This window comes from Phyllostomus hastatus, unplaced genomic scaffold (genome assembly GCF_019186645.2).
Source record: "Phyllostomus hastatus isolate PE091 unplaced genomic scaffold, TTU_PhHast_1.1 phas_contig_41, whole genome shotgun sequence".
In the NCBI taxonomy this organism is placed as follows: domain Eukaryota; kingdom Metazoa; phylum Chordata; class Mammalia; order Chiroptera; family Phyllostomidae; genus Phyllostomus; species Phyllostomus hastatus.
The window spans coordinates 6489154-6508511 of record NW_025333876.1 but is presented as its reverse complement, the minus strand read 5'-3'; the positions used below and the strand labels follow the sequence as shown (position 1 = coordinate 6508511).

General features: G+C 37.4%; 1 protein-coding gene across 11 annotated transcripts in view; it reads right to left on the bottom strand.

Annotated features, from left to right (window-relative positions):
• Window positions 1-14548: 14548 nt before the first annotated feature.
• Window positions 14549-19358, bottom strand: part of FRY (FRY microtubule binding protein) — a 541372-nt gene continuing 536562 nt past the window's right edge. For all 11 annotated transcript variants that reach the window (XM_045844752.1, XM_045844742.1, XM_045844745.1 and 8 more), the window contains one exon: window positions 14549-16284. In XM_045844752.1, coding sequence (XP_045700708.1) covers window positions 16026-16284 — 259 coding nt within the window. In that variant the 3' untranslated portion in view covers window positions 14549-16025. The remainder of the gene's footprint in view (window positions 16285-19358) is intronic.

Genomic DNA, 19358 nt, shown 5'->3' with positions numbered 1-19358 from the left:
CACAAAGTGTTCTATTTATTTCCAGTACCCTTCTGGTACAATACATAGTTATTACAACATTATTGAATGTATTCCCTATGCTATACTTTACAACCCCCATGACTATTTTGTAACCACTAATTTTTACTTTTTAATACATTCACTTTTTCACCCAGTTCCCCAATCAGCCTCTCTTCTGAAAATCATCAGTTTGTTCTCTGTATCTATGAGTCTGTTTCTATTTGGTTTGTTCCTTTATTTTGTTATTTAGGTTTCACAAATAAGTGAAATCATATATCTCTGACTGACTTATTTTACTTGGCATAATACTCTCTAGGTTCATCCACACAATCACAAATGGTAAGATTTTGTTCTTTTTTATGGTTGAGTGATATTCCATTGTATATGTGTACTACAACTTGTTTATTCACTCTGTTGATAGATACTTGGGTTGCTTCCATAACTTGGCTATTATAAATAATGCTAAAATAAACATAAGGGTGCATAGATTTTTTTAAAAATATATTTTATTGATTATGCTATTACAGCATAATCAATGGGACAGTTGTCCCATTACCACCCCCTTCATTCCCCTCCACCCTGCACAACCTCTCCCACCCACATTCCGATTTTTAGTTCATGTCCATGTGTCATAAGTTCTTTAGCTTCAACCTTTCCCATACTATTCTTGCCCTCCCCGTCTATTTTCTACCTATCATCTATGCTACTTATTCTCTGTACCTTTTCTCCCTCTCTCCTCCTCCCACTCCCCTGTTGCTAACCCTCCATGTGTTCTCCATTTCTCTGGTTCTGCTCCTGTTCTAGTTGTCTGCTTAGTTTGTTTTTGTTTTTGTTTTAGGTGTGGTTGTTAGTAATTGTGAGTTTGCTGTCATTTTATTGTACATGCTTTTTATCTTCTTTTTCTTAGGTAAGTCCCTTTAACATTTCATAAAATAAGGGCTTGGTGATGATGAACTCCTTCAACTTGACCTTCTCTGGGAAGCACTTTATCTGCTCTTCCATTCTAAATTATAGCTTTGCTGGATAGAGTAATCTTGGATGTGGGTCCTTGCCTTTCATGACTTGGAATACTTCTTTCCAGCCCCTTCTTGCCTATAAGGTCTCTTTTGAGAAATCAGCTGACAGTCTGATGGGAACTCCTTTGTAGGTTACTGTCTCCTTATCTCTTGCTCCTTCTAGGATTCTCTCCTTCATTTTTACCTTGGCTAATGTAATTATGATGTGCCTTGGTGTGTTCTTTCTTGGATCCAACTTCTTTGGGACTCTCTGAGCTTCCTGGACTTCCTGGAAGTCTATTCCCTTTGCCAGAATGGGGAATTTCTCCTTTATTATTTGTTCAAACACGTTTTCAATCTGTTGCTCTTCCTCTTCCCCTTCTGGTACCCCTATAATTTGGATGTTGGAACATTTAAAGATGTCCTGGAGGTTCCTAAGCCTCTCCTCATGTTTTTGAATTCTTAGTTCTCCATTGTTTTCTTTTTGGTTGTTTCTTTCTTCCTTCTGGTCCACTCCATTATTTTTAGTCCCAGTTTCCTTCCCATCACTATTGGTTCCCTGTGCATTTTCCTTCATTTCTCTTATTGTAGCCTTCATTTGTTCATCTAATTTGTGACCAAAATCAACCAATTCTGTGAGCATCCTGATCACCAGTGTTTTGAACTGTGTATCTGGTAGGTTGGCTATCTCTCGGTCACTTAAAAGTACTATTGTGGGGCTTTCAATTCTGTTTGAGCCATTTTTTTTTTCCTTTGGTCTGGTTGCACCTGTTATGTATGAGGGGCAGAGCCTTAGGTGTTCACCAGGGAGGGGCACCCCAGTTGCTGGGGTGTGATGCTGTATGTGGGGGTGGAGTCCGAGAGGAAACAATGGTGCTTGCTCCACTCTCTGTGGGTCCTCAGTCCCTTCCACCACTTCCCCCAAACAAACTGGGCCCTTCTGGTGCCAATTCCTGTGTGGGTGGGCTTATGTACCCCATGGGACTTTCCAAGGACCTCTCCTGTGAGGCTGGGAGCCTCTCCCTACACTTCAACCCCTACAGGTGTTTTTAATCAGTGTCCCGAGGCTCCATTTCCCAGCGCTGTGATCCTGGGTTGTACACAGTGTCTTACTTCACAATCGCCACCTTGCTGGGTCTGCCAGTTGCCCCCTCTTGGCTGGGGTCTTCCAGTTGCTGCTTGCGCACTCAGGGTCCACCTGCTGCAGTCTTGCATACCCCAGATGCCTTATGCGCCTGGTCCCAATGCTCTCTGCTTTCCAAGCTGTGACCTGGGCCTGGCTGCCTGACTCCGTCCTCCTACTGGTCTGGAAGAATGTATTTATTTTAACTCCTTGTTTGTCCGACTTCCATACAGTTCAATTTTCTGTCAGTTCTGGTTGTTATTCCATTTCTAAATTATTGTTGTCCCTATCTTGGTTGTGTGAGGAGGCACAGTGTGTCTTCCTATGCCTCCATCTTGGCAAGAAGTCCAGATTTTTTTTTTTAAAGATTTTATTTATTTATTTTTAGGGAGGGAAGGCGGGGGGGAGAGAGAGAGAGAGAGAGAGAGAGAGGGAGAGGGAGAGGGAAAGGGAGAGGGAGAGAGGGAGAGAGAGGGAGAGAAACATCAATGTGCAGTTGCTGGGGGTTATGGCCTGCAACCCAGTAATGTACCCTAGCTGGGAATCAAACCTGGGACACTTTGGTTCCCAGCCCACACTCAATCCACTGAGCTACGCCAGCCAGGGCTTCAGATTTTTTAAATTAATGGTTTGGATTTCATTGGATATATACCCAGAAGTGGAATTGCTGGGTCAAAAGGCAGTTCCATTTTTAATTTTTTTACAGGACTCTCCATGCTGTTTCCCACAGTGGCTGGACCAATCTCCATTCCCACCAACAGTGCATGAGGGTTCCCTTTCTCCACATCCTTGATGGCACTTGTTGTTTGTTGACTTATTGATGATAGCCATTCTGACAGGTGTGAGGTAATATCTCACTGTGGTTTTAATTTGCATTTCTCTGATAATTAGTGATGTTGAGCATCACTATGTCCTTTTTAGAGAAGTGTCTATTTGGGTTCTTTACCCTTTAAAAGTTGGATATTTTTGCTATTGAGATTTTATATATTTTGAATATTACTCATAATTGGATGTATCATTGGTAAATATATTTTAAATTCATTTATTAGGTTGCCTTTTTGTTTTGTTGGTTTCCTTTGTTATGTATAACCTTTTTAGTGTGATGTAGTCCCATTTTTTTTCTTTTGTTTTTCTTGTCCAAAGAGACATGTCAGAAAAAATATTGCTAAGAGAGATGTCAGAGAATCTAATGCCTATGTTTTCTTTTAGTTTCATGATTTTGAGTCTTACATGTAAGTCTTTACTTTTAATTTATTCTTGTATATAATGTAAGAAAGTAGTCTAGCTTCATTTATTTTGTATGTGTATGTCCAATTTTCCCAACAGCATTTATTGACTAGACTATCTTTACCCCATTGTATGTTCTTGCCTCCTTTATCATATGACCATACAGGGGTGGCTTTATTTTTGGGATCCCTAATCTGCTCAATTGATCTATGTATGTCTGTTTTTATGCCAGTACCATGCTGTTTTGATTAGTATAGCCTTGTTATATAGTTTGATATTAGATACCATGATACCTGCAACTTTTATCTTCTTTCTCAAGGAAGCTGTGGCTATGCAGGGTCACTTGTAGTTCCATATAAATCTGAGGATTATTTGTTGTAGCTCTGTGAAAAATTACATTGGTATCTTGATAGGGACTGCATTGAATCTACAGATTTACCTGGGTAGTATGGACATTTTAATGATGTTAAGTATTGCTATTGATGAACATGGTATATGCTTTCATTATTTTGTATCTTCAATTTTTTTGTTAAGTGTCTTGTAATTTTTTTGAGTATAGGTCTTTTACCTCTTTGATTAAATTTATTTTCAGGTATTTTAATTATTTATTTTTGATGCAGTTGTAAATGGGATTGTTTTCTTAGTTTCCCTTTCTGATAACAGTTCATTATCAGTCTATAAAAATGCAGTCAATTTCTGAACATTAGTTTGTATCCTGCTACTTTGCTGAATTCATTTATAGGTTCTAGTCATTGTGTGTGTGTGTGTGTGTGTGTGTGTGTGTGTGTGTGTGTGTGTGTGTGTGTGTAATCTCTAGGATTGTCTAGACATAGTATCAGGTCATCTGCAAATAATGATAATTTTACTTCTTCTTTTCCAATTTAGATGCCTTTTATTTCTTTTTTGTTTGTTTGATTGCTGTGGCTAGGACTTTCAGTGCTATGTTGAATAAGAGGTGTGAAAGTGCACATTCCTGTCTTCTTTTTTAAGGAAAATGCTTTTAGTTTTTTCCTAATATGATGTTAGCTGTGGGTTTGTCATATATGGCCTTTATTATATTGATGTATGTTCCCTCTATTCTCACTTCACTGAATTTTTATGATAAATTGGTCCTGTATTTTGTCAAATGTTTTTGCTGCATCTATTAATATGATCACATGATTTTTATCCTTCATTTTATTTATGTGGTGTATCACATTAATTGATTTGCAGATATTGAACCAAACTTACATTCCAGAAATAAATGCCACTTTATCATAATGTATGATCTTTTCATACACCAATATTGCTGAATTTGGTTTGCTAATATTTTGAAGTTTTTGCTTTTTAGTTTGTCAGCAATGTTGGCAAGATTTTCTTTCTTTCTGGTTTCTTTATCTGGTTTTTGGATAATACTGCCCTTGTAAAAATAAGCTGGGGAGTCTGTCTTTCTGTTATTTTTTTTTTGAATAATTGGAGAGAATATTTGTTATTTTTTCTATGAGTGTTTGGTAAAATTCACCAGTTAAGCCATCTGGTCTAGTCCTTATGTTTGTTGGAAGTGTTTTTTAACCACAGCTTCAATTTAATTGGTTGTAATCTCTCCATACAGATTTTGTTTTTTGGGAGGTGGGTGGGTATTGTTTTGAAAGATTATATGTTTCCAGATTATTTAATTTGTTTACAGATAGTTGTTTTGTAATATTATCTTACACCTTTTGTATTTTTGTGGTGTCAGTTGTTAGTTCTTTTTTTTCAGTCCTTTATTTATTTGGGTCCTCTTTTTTTCATGATGGTTAAAGGATTATCAATCTTTTTTATCTTTTCAAACAACCAGCTTTTGGTTTAATTGATCTTTGGTATTGCTTTTTGGACTCTATTTTTTTTTTAATTTCCATGCTGATCTTTATTATTTTCTTCCTTCTATTCTCTTGGTCTTTGTTTTTCTCTTCTATTTCCTTTAGGTGTAAGGGTAGATTGTTAATTTGAGGTTTTTCTTGTTTCTTGAGGTAAGTCTGTATTGTTGTATTCCATAGATTTGGGGTTGTTGTGTGTTCATTTTCATTTGTCTCAATGTATCTTTTGGTTTCTTTTTTAAATCTCATCATTAAGCCATTTATTGTTTAGTAACATGCCATTTAACTGCCATGTGTTTGTGTTTTTCCATTTTTTTCCTTATAATTATTTTCTAGTTTTATACCATTGTGGATGGAGAAGATACTTGATATAATTTCAATGTTCTTAAATTTATTGAGATTTGTTTTGTGGTCTAACATCCTGGAAAATGTTCTATATATCACTTGAAAAAAATGTATACTCTGCTGCTTTGGGGTGAAATGCTCTGAAAATATCAATTAAATCCATCTGATCTAATGTGTCATTTATGACTACTGTTTTTTTGTTGGTTTTCTGTCTGGAAGATCTATTCATTGATGTAAATGTGGTGTGAAAGTCCCCTAGAGTGACTGCCTGTATCACTGTTCATCTTTCCATTTACATCCATCAAAATTTGCCTTATATATAGCTGCTCCTATGTTGGGTGCACAGATGTTTACAAGGGTTATATATTCATGTTTGATCTGTCTTTATTATTATGTAATGTCCTTTTGTGTCTCTTATTACATCCTTTGTAAAAAGTCTGTTTTGTCTGATGAAAGTTTTGCTAGCCAGCTTTTTCCTCCCATTTCCATTTCCAAGGAAATGTTTCTTCATCCCTTTACTTCAGTGTGTGTGTATTTTCGATCTGAAGTAGGTCTCTTGTAGACAGCATATACAAGTATATGGGTCTTGTTTTCTTATCAGTTCAGTTACCCTATGTCTTTTGTTTGGAGCACTTAATCTATTTATATTTAAAGTGATTTCTGATAGGTATATATTTATTGCCATTTAATTTTTTATAATTATGTTCCTCTTTATTTTCATCTTTAAGAAGTTCCTTTAAGACTTTTTTAAATTGAAGGGCATATCATGATCAGATTACTTTTATTTCTATTTATTTATTTATTTTTAAAATATATTTTATTCATTATACTATTACAGTTGTCCCATTTTCCCCCCCTTTATTCTGCTCCACCCTGTACCTCCCTCCCACCATGATTCTCCCACCTTAGTTCATGTCCATGAGTCGTACATGTAAGTTCTTTGGCTTCTCCATTTTCCATACTATTCTTAACCTCCTCCTGTCTATTTTGTACCTACCATTTATGCTTCTTATTCCCTGTACCTTTTCCCCTCTTCTCCCTCCTCCCTCTCCCCACTGGTAACCCTCCATGTGATCTTTATTCCTGTGAGACCTATTCCTGTTCTAGTTCTTTGCTTAGTTCGTTTTATTGTTGTTGTTTTGGTTCATTTGTTGATAGTTGTCAGTTTGTTGTCATTTTACTGTTCATAGTTTTGATCATCTTTTTCTTTGATAAGTCGCTTTAACATTTCATATAATAAGGACTTGGTGATGATGAACTTCTTTAACTTGACCTTATCTGGGAAGCCCTTTTTCTGCCCTTCCATTCTAAAGGATAGCTTTACTGGATAGAGTAATCTTGGATGTAGGTCCTTCCCTTTCATGACTTTAAATACTTCTTTCCAGCCCCTCTTGCCTGCAAGGGTTCTTTAGAGAAATCAGCTGATAGCCTTATGGACACTTCTTTATTGGTAACTCTTTCCTTTTCTCTTGCTGCTTTTAAGATTCTCTCCTTATCTTTATTATGATGTGCCTTTCTGTGTGTGTCCTTGGGTCCATCTTCTTTGGGATTCTCTGGGCTTCCTGGATTTTTTGGATTTCTCAAATCTGGATTTGCCAGATTGGAGAAGTTCTCTATTATTTTTTCAAATAAGTTTTCAGTTTCTTGCTTTTTCTTCCTCTTCTCCTTCTGGCAACCCTATGATTCAGATGGTGGAACATTTAAAGTTGTTCTGGAGGTTCCTAAGCCTCTCCTCATTTTTTCAAAATTTTTTTTCCTTCACTATGTTCTGGTTGAATGTTTATTACTTCTTTCTGTTCCAAATTGTTGATTTGAGTTCCAATTTCCTGGAAACTTCCAGTTTCCTTTTAACTTCCTTCCCATCACTGTTGGTTACCTGTATATTTTCCTTTATTTCACTTTGCATAGCCTTCACTTCTTCCACTATTTTGCTACCATTCTCAACCATTTCTGTGAGTATCCTGATTACCAGTATTATAGAGTCTGCATCTTATAGGTTGGTTATCTCTTCATTGCTTAGTTGATTTTTGAGTTTTGATCTGTTCTTTCATTTGGACCATAATTTTCTGTCTTGAGGTGCCTGTTACAATTTAAGGGGTGGGGCCTTAGGTATTCACTGGGATGGGGCAACACATTTTGCTGTGTTGTGGTGCCATATGTGGTGGAGGGGTCTGAGAGGGAACAATGCCACTCATTTGGCTCTTGGTTGGCTTTCAGTCACTTCCTCCATACCCACAAGTAAATTGGGTCCTTTTGGTGCTGATTCCCAGGTGGGTGGGTTTGTGTATATTGTAGTACCCTGTGGATCCCTCCAATGAAATCTCCTGTGAGGCTGGGACTTTCTCCCACTGCTGCAATTTCCACAGGTTTTTACAGCTAGAGGCTTTGAAGTTTTATTTCCTGGTGCTGGAATCCTGGCTGCACAGTCTTTCTTGCTCCCCAGTTGTTCCCCCCAGTTTATCCACACACAAATATGGGACCACTGGGTCCACCAGCCCCTGCCTCACCCACCCCAGCCCTCCAGCCACTGCCTTGCTGTGAGTCCTCTCCACCCCTCCTACTGGTCTGGATGAATGTTTCTTCTTTAACTCCTTGGTTGTCAGACTTCCATACAGTGATTTTCTGGCAATTTTTGTTATTTTTTGTTTTTAAATTTGTTGTCATTCTTTTGGTTGTGCGAGGAAGCAATTTGTATCTACCCTATGCTTCTATTTTGGCCTGAATTCTCTCTTGGTCTTTAATCTTTGCCATTTTATTTATGTGTCTTGTGGGTCTCTTTAATTTCATCTTTTTGGGATTCTGTGCTTCCTGGACTTGTGTGTCTTTTTCCTTCACCAGTTTAGGAAAGTTTTTAGCCATTACTTCTTCAAATGGTTTCTCAGTCCTTTACTGTGTTCTGAGACTTCTGGTACCCCTATGATGTGGATGTTGTTATGCATAATGTTGTCTAGGAGGTCCCTTAAACTATGCATGTATTTTATGTATTCATGTATTTATGTATTTATGTATGCATTTATTTATTTAGATTCTCCAACTGGGCATTTTCTGCTACCTTGTCTTCTAAACTGGTGATTTGATCCTCTACTTCATCTAATCTGATGTTGATTTCTTCTGGTGTATTCTTCATTTCAGATAGTGTTCTTTATTTCTGACTGGTCCTTTTCTGTGGTTTCTATGTTCTTTATTATGCTTGCTTCTTCTTTGTTGAAGTTCTAAGTTCCTTGAGCATGTTCATAACCATTGTTTTGAACTCTGTGTCTTGTTGATTGCTTGCCTCAATGTTCTTTTTCTGAGGATTGCATCTGTTCTTTCATTTGGGCAAGTTTCTTTGTCTCTCCATTTTGGTATCTCTCTGTATTTGTTTTTGTGTTTCAGGTAGAAACAAATGTGTTTCAGAGAGACATCTGCTATGTCTCCCATTTGGATAGTGTGCCTTTATCTGGTAGATGACCTGTGGGGCTCAGTGGTACACTCTCCCTGATCACCTGAAATAGGTGTTCCAGGAATCCCCCTTGTATGGTTTATGTGGGTCCTCCTGTTGTGATTCAGTCATGATTTCTGTTGGCATATTTGTGGATTGGGTTGGTCCTCAGGCTGGCTCACTGTGAGGACTGACCCTGACAACAGTGTACGAATTCATCTAGGTCCTCACCCTACAAAGCAGATCTCTTTGCCGCAGGCTCTGGTGCTTGCTGAGATCTCCCTCTGGTGTGTTCTTTGTGGATCTAATCAGGTTCTGAGGTGGTTCTGAAGCCAGACATCAGATGTGTAGGTTCTGGTGTCTATTGGGAAGAACTCCAGTGCAGATCAATGTCAGATGTTACTTGGGACTGGCCCTAGGCTTCCTCTTAGGAACTATAAAGTGATCCAAAGTTTGTGACTATCTCTGCTGGGTCTGGATGTGTGTGGTAGGGGTAAAGCTGTGTATAAAGGTCAGCTTCTACCAGCACTGAGCCTGGTGGCGGGCCATCAAAGGCTCAAGGCATCCTGAGATTTGCTTCTGCCTGTCAGCTGTTTGTTGGGATCAGTCACTGAATGAGCCTCTGGTGGTATATGTGATGTGTGTGATAGGTTCTCATTGGGTCACTGGCTAGAGGTGAGTGGTATTCATCAAGTTGATAGAGATTCAAACTTGGTGCCAGTCCTCAGTCTGAGGACACTAAGTAAAAGTCTCAGAGTATACCAAGGCCAGCTTCCATGCTGGATCCTGCAGATTTTTGTGGGGGTGGGGGAGTGGGGTCTCTGGATGTCCTTTGTTGAGAGTGTCATGTTCTACCCCTTCATTTTGAGCTATATTTGTCTCTGGTCTGAGATGATTCTCCTGCAGGCAACATCTGGTTAGGTGTTATTTTTTAATCCATTTTGCTACTGTGTGCCTTTTGATTTGTGAATTCACTCATTGACATTTAGGGTGGTTATTGATTTATGAGGACTTACTATAGCCATTTTATTTTTTAAAATTTTCTGATTGTATATCCATTAGCTTAGTGGTTGTCTATGATTTTACCATTTCTTTGTTTTATATGTTCCCTGTCTCAGCTCTATATTTTGTTTGGTGGTTACCATTAAGTAAAAAAAATGCTTCATACATAATCATTTTTTCTCATTGTATTTTATCTTCTCTCATCTGTACAGTTTCAGTTCTTCCTTTTTTGTTACCATAGATTATTCCTATTTGTTTTACATTTATTACCAATTTTCAGTAGTCATACTTAGTTTTAATGCTTTATTCCTCCTTTGTTATATTATTATATAATTAAGTTTAATATTCTGTTTTGAAGTAGAGTTGTAACTTCCTGCTTCTGTATACTGGTCATCTTACTCAAAGTTTTGTATATTTTTCACTTTTTTTCTGTTATAACTCCTTTCATTTCTTTTATGCAGGCCTTGTGGTGGTAAGTTCTGTCAGCTTTTGTCAGGTAAAGCCTTTATTTCTCCTTCATATCTGAAGCTCAACTTTGCTGGATATATTATTTTGAATATTTCCATTTTCTATTGCCTCTCTTACAACGTTTCTAGTAGGAAATCTGAGGACAACTTAATGGATTTCCTTTGTAGGGGAAAGCTTTGTTCTCCTGGCTGCCTTTAGAATTCTTCATTAATTTTTCATAGTTTCAGTAAAATATGTTTTGGAGGTTTTTTAAAAATATATATTTTATTGATTATGCTATTACAGTTGTCCCATTTTCCCCCCTTCACTCCCCTCCATCCTGCACAGCCCCTCTCACCCACATCCCCCCCCCCCCCACTTTAACTAAAGTTCATGTCCATGGGTTGTACATATAAGTTCTTTGGCTTCTACATTTCCTATACTATTCTTACCCTCCCCCTGTTTTCTACCTACTATCTATGCTACTTACTCTCTGTACCTTTTCCCCCTCTCCCCTCTTCCAATACCCTGTTGATAATCCTCCATGTGATCTCATTTCTGTGGTTCTCCTCCCGTTCTAGTTGTTTGCTTAGTTTGCTTTTGTTTTTGTTTTAGGTGTGGTTTTTAATAACTGTGAGTTGTCATTTTACTGTTCATATTTTTTATCTTCTTTTTCTTAGATAAATCCCTTTAACATTTCATATAATAAGGGCTTGGTGATGATGAACTCTAATTTGACCTGCCCTTCCATTCTAAATGAAAACTTTGCTGGATAGAGCATCTGTGAGCAATCTGGTCCTTGCCTTTCATGACTTGGAATACTTCTTTCCAGCCCCTTCTTGCCTGTAAGGTTTCTTTTGAGAAATCAGCTGACAGTCTTATGGGAACTCCTTTGTAGGGAACTCCTTTTCTCTTGCTGCTTCTAGGATTCTCTCCTTAATTTTAATGTTGGGTAAGTAATTATGATGTGCCTTGGTATGTTCCTCCTTTGGTGCACCTTCTTTGGGACTCTGAACTGCCTGGACTTCCTGGAAGTCTATTTCCTTTGCCAGGTAGGGGAAGTAGTCCTTTATTAGTTTTTCAAATAACTTTTCCTTTTATTGCTCTTCTTTTTCTCCTTCTGGTACCCTTATAATTTGGATGTTGGAACATTTAATGATGTCCTGGAGGTTCCTAAGCCTCTCCTCATTTTTTTTGAATACTTGTTTCTTCATTCTTTCCTGGTTCAATGTATCTTTCTTCCTTCTGGTCCAAATTGTTGATTTGAGTCCCAGTTTCCTTCTCATCACTATTGGTTCCCTGTACATTTTCCTTTATTTCACTTAGTGTAGCCTTCATTTTTTCATCTAATTTGTGACCAAATTCAACCAATTCTGTGAGCATCCCGATTACCAGTGTTTTGAACAGTACATCTAACAGGTTTCCTATTTCTTCATCATTTAGTTGTATTTTTTCTAGAGCTTTGATCTGTTCTTTCATTTGGGCCATTTTTTTTGTCTTGATGCACCAGTTATGTAGTAAGGGGTGGAGCCTTAGGTATTCACCTGGGAGGGGTAACCTACATTGCTGTGTTGTGATGCTGTATGTGGGGACAGGATCTAAGAGGGAACAATGGTGCCTGCTCCACTCTCTGCCAGATTTCAGTCACTTCCCCTGCTTCCCGCAAGCCAATTGGGCCCTTCTGGTGCTGATTCCTGGGTGGGTGGGTTTGTGTACATTCTAGGACCCTGTGGGTCTCTCCAACAAACTCTCCTGTGAGGCTGGGAGTTTCTCCCGTTGCTGCCTTAGCACCCACAGGTGTTTTCAATCAGTGGTTTGAGACTTTCTTTCCCCACACTGGGGCCCTGGGTTGCATAGTCTTCCTCATTCCCCAATTGTTCCTCCCAGTTTATGTATGCACAAATGTGGGACTGCCAGCTCCACTAGCTGTGGTCTTGCTGGGTCTGCCAGCTACAGCCTTGCTATGAGTCCTCTCTACCCCTCACAGCTGTCTGTCTCCGCCCCTCCTACCGGTCTGGATGAGTGTGTCTTCTTTAACTCCTTGGTTTTCAGGCTTCCATACAGTTTGATTTTCTGTCACTTATGGTTTTTTTTTTGTCTTTTAATTGTTGTTGTCCTTTTAATTGTGAGAGGAGGCACAATGTGTCTACCTATGCCTCCATCTTGTCTGGAAGTCTGGAGAAGATGTTTTTATGTCAATATAACTTTGTATTATTGTCTTAGGTTCCTTTATTCTAAAGTCTAGTTCTTTCCATAGGCCTGGGAAGTTATCAATTTTCTCTTTCTTGTATATACATTAACTTTATTTTGCTCTATCTAATAGAGTCAGATAAGTTCTTATAGGCTTCTTTCATTTTTTAAAACTCTTAGTTCTTTCTCTGTTTTTCCACTTGAATCATTTCTAGGTTTCTATCCTAATGCACCCTAATTCTGTCCTCCATATGGTCTGCTCTATTTCCAGTGCTCTCTAATGCATTCTTCATCTCATTAATGAGTTCTTCAGCTCTAGAGTTTGTTGGTTTATTGATACAGTTTCAATGTTTTTGGATAAAAGGATCTTTTTGTCATTAATTTTCTTTGTGAGCTCACTGAACTATCTTCTGAGTTTTTTTTGTATCTTGGTGAGTTTCTTCATAACTGCAATCTTAAATTCTCTATCATTTAAGTCATTGTCTTCTTAAGTCAATGACTTTGCATTTAATTTCTGGAAACTTTTTATTTTTCTCTCTGCTTTCAAGTTTACTTGGTTGTTCACATTACTTGATGGATTGTTTCTTTGCCTGCACATTTGACATAGTGAACTCCTTGTTTTTTTTTTTTTGTTTGTTTGTTTAGATATGGTTTTGCTCTCAACAATTCAGCAGGTTAATACAATAGGTAGGGTACTTTTGTTTCCCAGTAGATGGTGTTAATGTACATGTTTTTGTTTTCTCTTAGTTGTGGTACTTGAGCCTCTGGGATCATAATGGTGCAGCATCACATTAGTTAAGAGAAGTGCTGCCTACTCACTTGGATGCTGGATGTCCCTCCATTACTGGCTCACCTTGGTTCCCTGGCACTACTACTGTGATGGAGGAATGTGGAGGGTGATGGAGAAGTGGTTTTGCAAGCTCCTAGCACTATTTCCTTTTTACTAAAGTTTGCTGGTTCCACTGTGGTTTTGGAGGCACCTCCACTGCCTCAATCAGGGTCTTCCATGACAGGAAAGGGGAGAGAGATGCCATTCCTTAGAGGACCAATGCTTCTTCCCTTCTTACAATCCAGGCCATATTGTGAAGGCTGAAGCCTGATTTCTCCACTTCTACTAGCTCACTGGAGACACAGTGGACCTCTAAGTGCATCTGAGGTCATCATCCCTGTCCTTGCCATCCTTACCACTTTCAGATGTTTCAGCATGTGGATCTTTCAGTGTGATTGTGCATGGAGACAGGATTCTTTGTTCAATTTTGGTTATCTGACTTATAAATTTGAGGGTAGAAACAAAGGAGTCTGCTCACTCTGCCATGATTCTGATGTCACCTTGTTTTCCTGTATAAGATGAAGAAGAAAGAAGAAAATTCCCACTACTTTCTATGACTGGATTACAATGTACTATTGAAATTCTCTTTTCAAAGGGATAACCCTCATGGTGATTCTTTGCTGGGTAAGAGGACATGGTGGAAAATTCAGTCATGACTAGTCAATCCTTTCTTTTGTGGGTCCCAACAGGATCTTCTGAGTGTTGACTAGTGTGGTTATCCACATAAACCTGCATTTTATGACACATTTTTTCAGAAAGAACATGATTCAGTTTTTCCTACAAATTGTGATAAATCACTTTTCAGGTATGTTGACAAAACAAATCAGCAGAATATGTTAATAATGATATCTTTGGCAACATAAAAAAATTCTGGGTTAGACTCCCTACAGCAGGATATTTCTAGAAAATTACTATTTTTGCTTCAGTTGTTGTAAGGGAAGCAAGGCATGTTTGCTAGTCTAAGTAAATGTGGATAGAAACACAGTAAAAATTAGATCATTATGTATCTCTGTTTCTCTGTATTACAAATGGGATGGAGAACAGATGAATGTTGGTAACAGAATTAACACTCTTACTGCTTTTCCTGTTCATTATAGTTATTTCGAAGTTTTAAAGATGACAACCTAAGGATAGTTTGTGGACAATTGGAGATTTATTCTGATTTTTCTATTTTATTGATTACACAGAGAGTTGGTTGAAGGTCAGTCTCCATTTTGTGTCCACTTCCAAAAAGGTTAAAGACATCTCCTGCTTTACAAGGCCACTATGTTTTCTACATAACCCAAATGGTTACCATTTATGAAAACATATAAATGGTGCCCCATGGGACTACCACTGTGGAAACTCTCACCCCAAACTGAATTGTGTCAAAGGCAAAAATCTTCATTAACCAGAAGTAAAGTCCATGGGCAATACATATTTTGTCTTTTTTTTTAGTCTAAAGGAAGTTATGAACGGTATATCAATCAAGATTACATCACAAAAACTTTAAATGTATTTACAGAGTGAATAAGTTACATAAACTTTGAATATGTTTCTGATGTGCAACAGGTTTACATGCAAACATTGAACGCTTGACAGCATTAAATTTAAGGAAAAAACTTAAGACCTTTAGATAAATATTACAAATAAAGTATGACATTTCTTAAGAAACAAAGTGACAACCCATATTTTGCCTTTAGGATTCTACTTCTGACTATCCAAGTGGATATTAAAATACACATGCATGACAGGTGAAAAGACTTGGAATTTATAACATGAACATCTTTAACTCTTTTCTACAAAATGGCAAAGTTGTTTAAAATTAACACTCATCCTTCTGTAGTATATAAATTGCTCATAAAAGCAACCTTCTAGTAAAAAGCAGCCAAGATCCTTATAAAAAGGTCTATCTGGACCATTTTTGTAATAAGGTCCTAATCACAGACCCCTGAAAAGAGATCCAGGGCTTTAAGAAACAAACAGTAGTCTAGCAACATAAGAAAGGTACTTTGTAGTAGCTCCTTTTAGGTACAGTAATTGTATTCAAATTACAGTGTACATTAAATTGCCATTTACAATTCCCTTTTCACATATACAGGCTGTCAGCTTTTGATAGTCTTTTAGTTTTCAATGGCCAGCTTCATTCTGCCTGTCCTTTCCTCCATTCACACACACACACACACACACACACACACACACACACACACACACACACACGGAAGGAAAAATAAAGGGAAAGAATGTACAAGTTTTATAATAAAAACATTTTTTAGTGAGGAAAACATTGCACTTTTGCCAATTTAAAGGAACATATTGTTCAGGGTGGTCGGCTTTGGTATGCAATGGAAGTTACTTGTTCAGTAGTGAGTTGCATTTGCTCAGTAAAATGATACCATTTGTGACACAGAGCATGACAGATGGAGTCTGTCCCAAAATGTTCTATGCTACCTTGGTTCTTAGTATTGCTACATGTTGGAGGTTCTGTCATCCCTTGTAGAAAAAGTCCAACAGGTAACAAGAGGGAGAACAGTCTGACCAAGCCTTCTGAAGGCTGAAAATATACTGAATGACGTCACCCCGGCATGGCAGCACCCACATCTTTGAACCCATGGGTGACGGGGGGCTCGTGTCAGAGACTAGTGCCAGAAACACTGGAGTCTGGAAGAAAGGCAGTAAGTACTCGGTAACTCTGGGCCCTGCGAATCATGTCTCGAATCTCCATGTTCAGCTCCATCAACTTGGTGCAAATTTCGGTCAGGCTCTGGTTAGACCCCACCAATGCATAAGTACCCGTTTGTCCCAGAGTTTGATGACGAAAATAAATATTCAGTAGTGTCTGGATCTCATCATCAGAACTGCTTCCAAAGATGTCATTGGGCCACAGACTTCTGCATTAAAAAAAAAGAAGAATACAGATTATAGGCACTATTGATCACAAAGAGAAGTTAATGAATTTTTGTTAGTATACTTTGTTTACAAAAACTGCTTTGAGATAAAATTCACAGACTATATAATTCATCAGCCTAAAGTATACAATTTAGTAGCTTCACTATAGTCACAGATCTGCAACCATCATCATAAATTTATAATTTTAAATATTATTGGCTTTGATAAAAATATATAAAAATATAGCATGAAATCTGATAATTTTAAAACAATTTATTTGCTTACTGTCAAAATGTAGGGGCAAAACTCACAAGAGGATATACTCAAATACTAGTTTTCAAAATCCTGTCAGCATATATATTTAAAATTTTTTAATATATTTTTACTTTACCCATCCCTTTTAAACCCCTTCCCTTTGGCAACCATCAGCTGGTACTCTATATCTATGGGTCTATTTTTGTTTACTTGTTTATTTATTTTTTTAATATTCAACATACAGGTGAAACCATATGGTATTTGTCTTATTGTCTGATTTCTTTCACCTTGCATAATACCCTCTAGGTTCATCCATGTTGTTGAAAATGACAAGATTTCATTATTTTTTATGGTTAGTAATATTCCATTGTATATATGTACTACCACTTTTTTATCCACTTTTCTATTGATGGAAACAAATATGGGTTGTTTCTATATTTTTGACTATTGTAAATAATGCTGTAATGAACATAGGGGTCCATCTATCTTTTTGAATTAGAGTTTTCAATTTCTTTGGATAGATAAACAGAATTGGAGTTACTGAGTCATATGGTAGTTCTTTTTTAAATTTTTTGAGGAACCTCCAAACTGTTTTCTAAGGGCAACACTAATTTATAGTTCCACCAACACTGAACCAGGGTTCCCTTTTCTTCACATCCTCCCCAGCACTTGCTGTTTGTTGAATTTTGATGATAACAATTCTGATATCTGTGAGATTAGGGTCATTATGGTTTTAATTTACATTTTTCTGATGATTAGTGACATTGAACATCTTTTCATGTTTATTGGCCATGTGTATGTCTTCTTTGGATAAATGTCTATTCAGGTCATCTGTCCATTATTAAATTGGATTGTTTGTTCTTTTGGTGTTAAGTTGTATGTGTTCTTTATATATTCTGGAGATTAACACCTTATCAGATGTACCATTTGTGAATATTTCCTCCCATTAAGTAGGTTGTGTTTTTATTTTATTGATTTTTTTTTGTGTGCACAGCTTTTTAGTTTGATATATAAGGTCTGTCTGGAAAAAGTTGAGCCATTGTTAATATAAAGACAACAGTTTGCATGATATCGATGTAACCTGGCAGCCAAAAAGAGTGGACTGGAATGTGCTTGTGTGAACAATGATGACTTCACTGTACTAGTCAGTGGGCATAGTAGATGCTGTTGAGTGAGCATGTGCACTGTGTGGCCATTGCATTAAAAAGGACTGAGTGAGTACAGCAATGAATCTGCATCAAATTTTGCATTAAGCTTGAACATTCCTCCATGGAAAGTATTTGGATGACTCAGAAGGCCACAGCTATGGGCAACTGGTGACTGGCAGCTTCATCACAACAACACACTTGTTTGTGTATCACATCTCATTCAGAGTTTTGTTTTTTGCAAAACATCATATTATCCAGGTGACTCAGACCCCTTACAGCCCTAATTTGGCACCCTGTGACTTCTGGCTTTTCCTAAAACTAAAATCACCTTTGATAGGGAAGAGATTTCAGATCATCAATGAAATTCAGTAAAATATGGTTGGGCAGCTGATGGCAACTGGGAGAACTGTGTGAGGTTCCAAGGTGCCTACTCTGAAGGGGACTGAGGTATCATGTTCAATGTACAATGTTCTTGTATCTTCTTCAATAAACATCTCTATTTTTCATATTACATGGCTGGATATCTTTGGGACAGACCTTGTAGTCCCATTTGTTTTTTTTGTTATCCTTCATCAAGGAGACATATCCAAAAAGATATTGCTAAGACTGGTGTCAGAAAGTTTACTACCTATGTTGTCTTCTAGGAGTTTTGTGATTTCAGGTCTTACATTCAAGTCTTTAATCCATTTGAATTTATTTTTGTATATGGTGTAAGAAAGTAGTCTAATTTCATTTTTTGCACATATCTGTCCAGTTTTCCCAGCACCACTTTATGAAGAGACTGTCCTATCCTCATCATATATTCATGCCTCCTTTGTCATAGAATAATTGACCACATAGGCATGGTTTTATTTCTGGGTTCTCTGTTACACTGATTTCTATATCTGTTTTTATGCCACTACCATAATATTTTGATTACTTAGTTTTGTAGTACAGTTTGACGTTACCTCATACTTTCTTTTTTGGTTAACATTTCTTTGGATATTTGCTAGCTTTTACGGTTCTATATAAATTTTAGGATTAGTTGTTCTAGTTCTGAGGAAAATGCCATTGCTATTAATAGAGATGCCATTAGATCTGTATATTGCTTTACATAGAAGGATATTTTAACAATATTAATCATTCCAATCTATGATCATGGTATATTCTTCATTTATTTGTGCCCTCTTCAATTACTTCCATATTTTATAGTTTTTAGGATTCAGGTCTTTGACCTCTTTGGTTAAATTTATTTCTAAAAATTTTATGCTTTTTGATGCAAATGCAAATCAGACTGTTTTCTTAATTTCTCTTTCTGATTATTCATTATTAGTACTTAGAAATGCAACATATTTCTGTATCTTGATATTTTTCCCCTTAACATTTTCCCCTGCCCCACCCATCCCCACCTCCCACTCTTGATTGTATCCCTCTTTGGCTTTGTCCAGGTGTCCTTTATATATGTTCCATGACTACGCTTTCACTCCCCCCACCCCCACCCCCCGACCATTATCTGACTCCTTCAATCTCTCTGGTTACTGTCAGTTTGTTTTTCATTTCAATGTCTCTGTTTATGTTTTGCTTGCAGGTTTTGTTAATTAGTTCCCACTTATAGGTGAGATCATATGGTATTTGTCTTTCACTGCCTGGCTTATTTCACTTAGCATAATGCTCTCCAAATCCATCAATGTTGC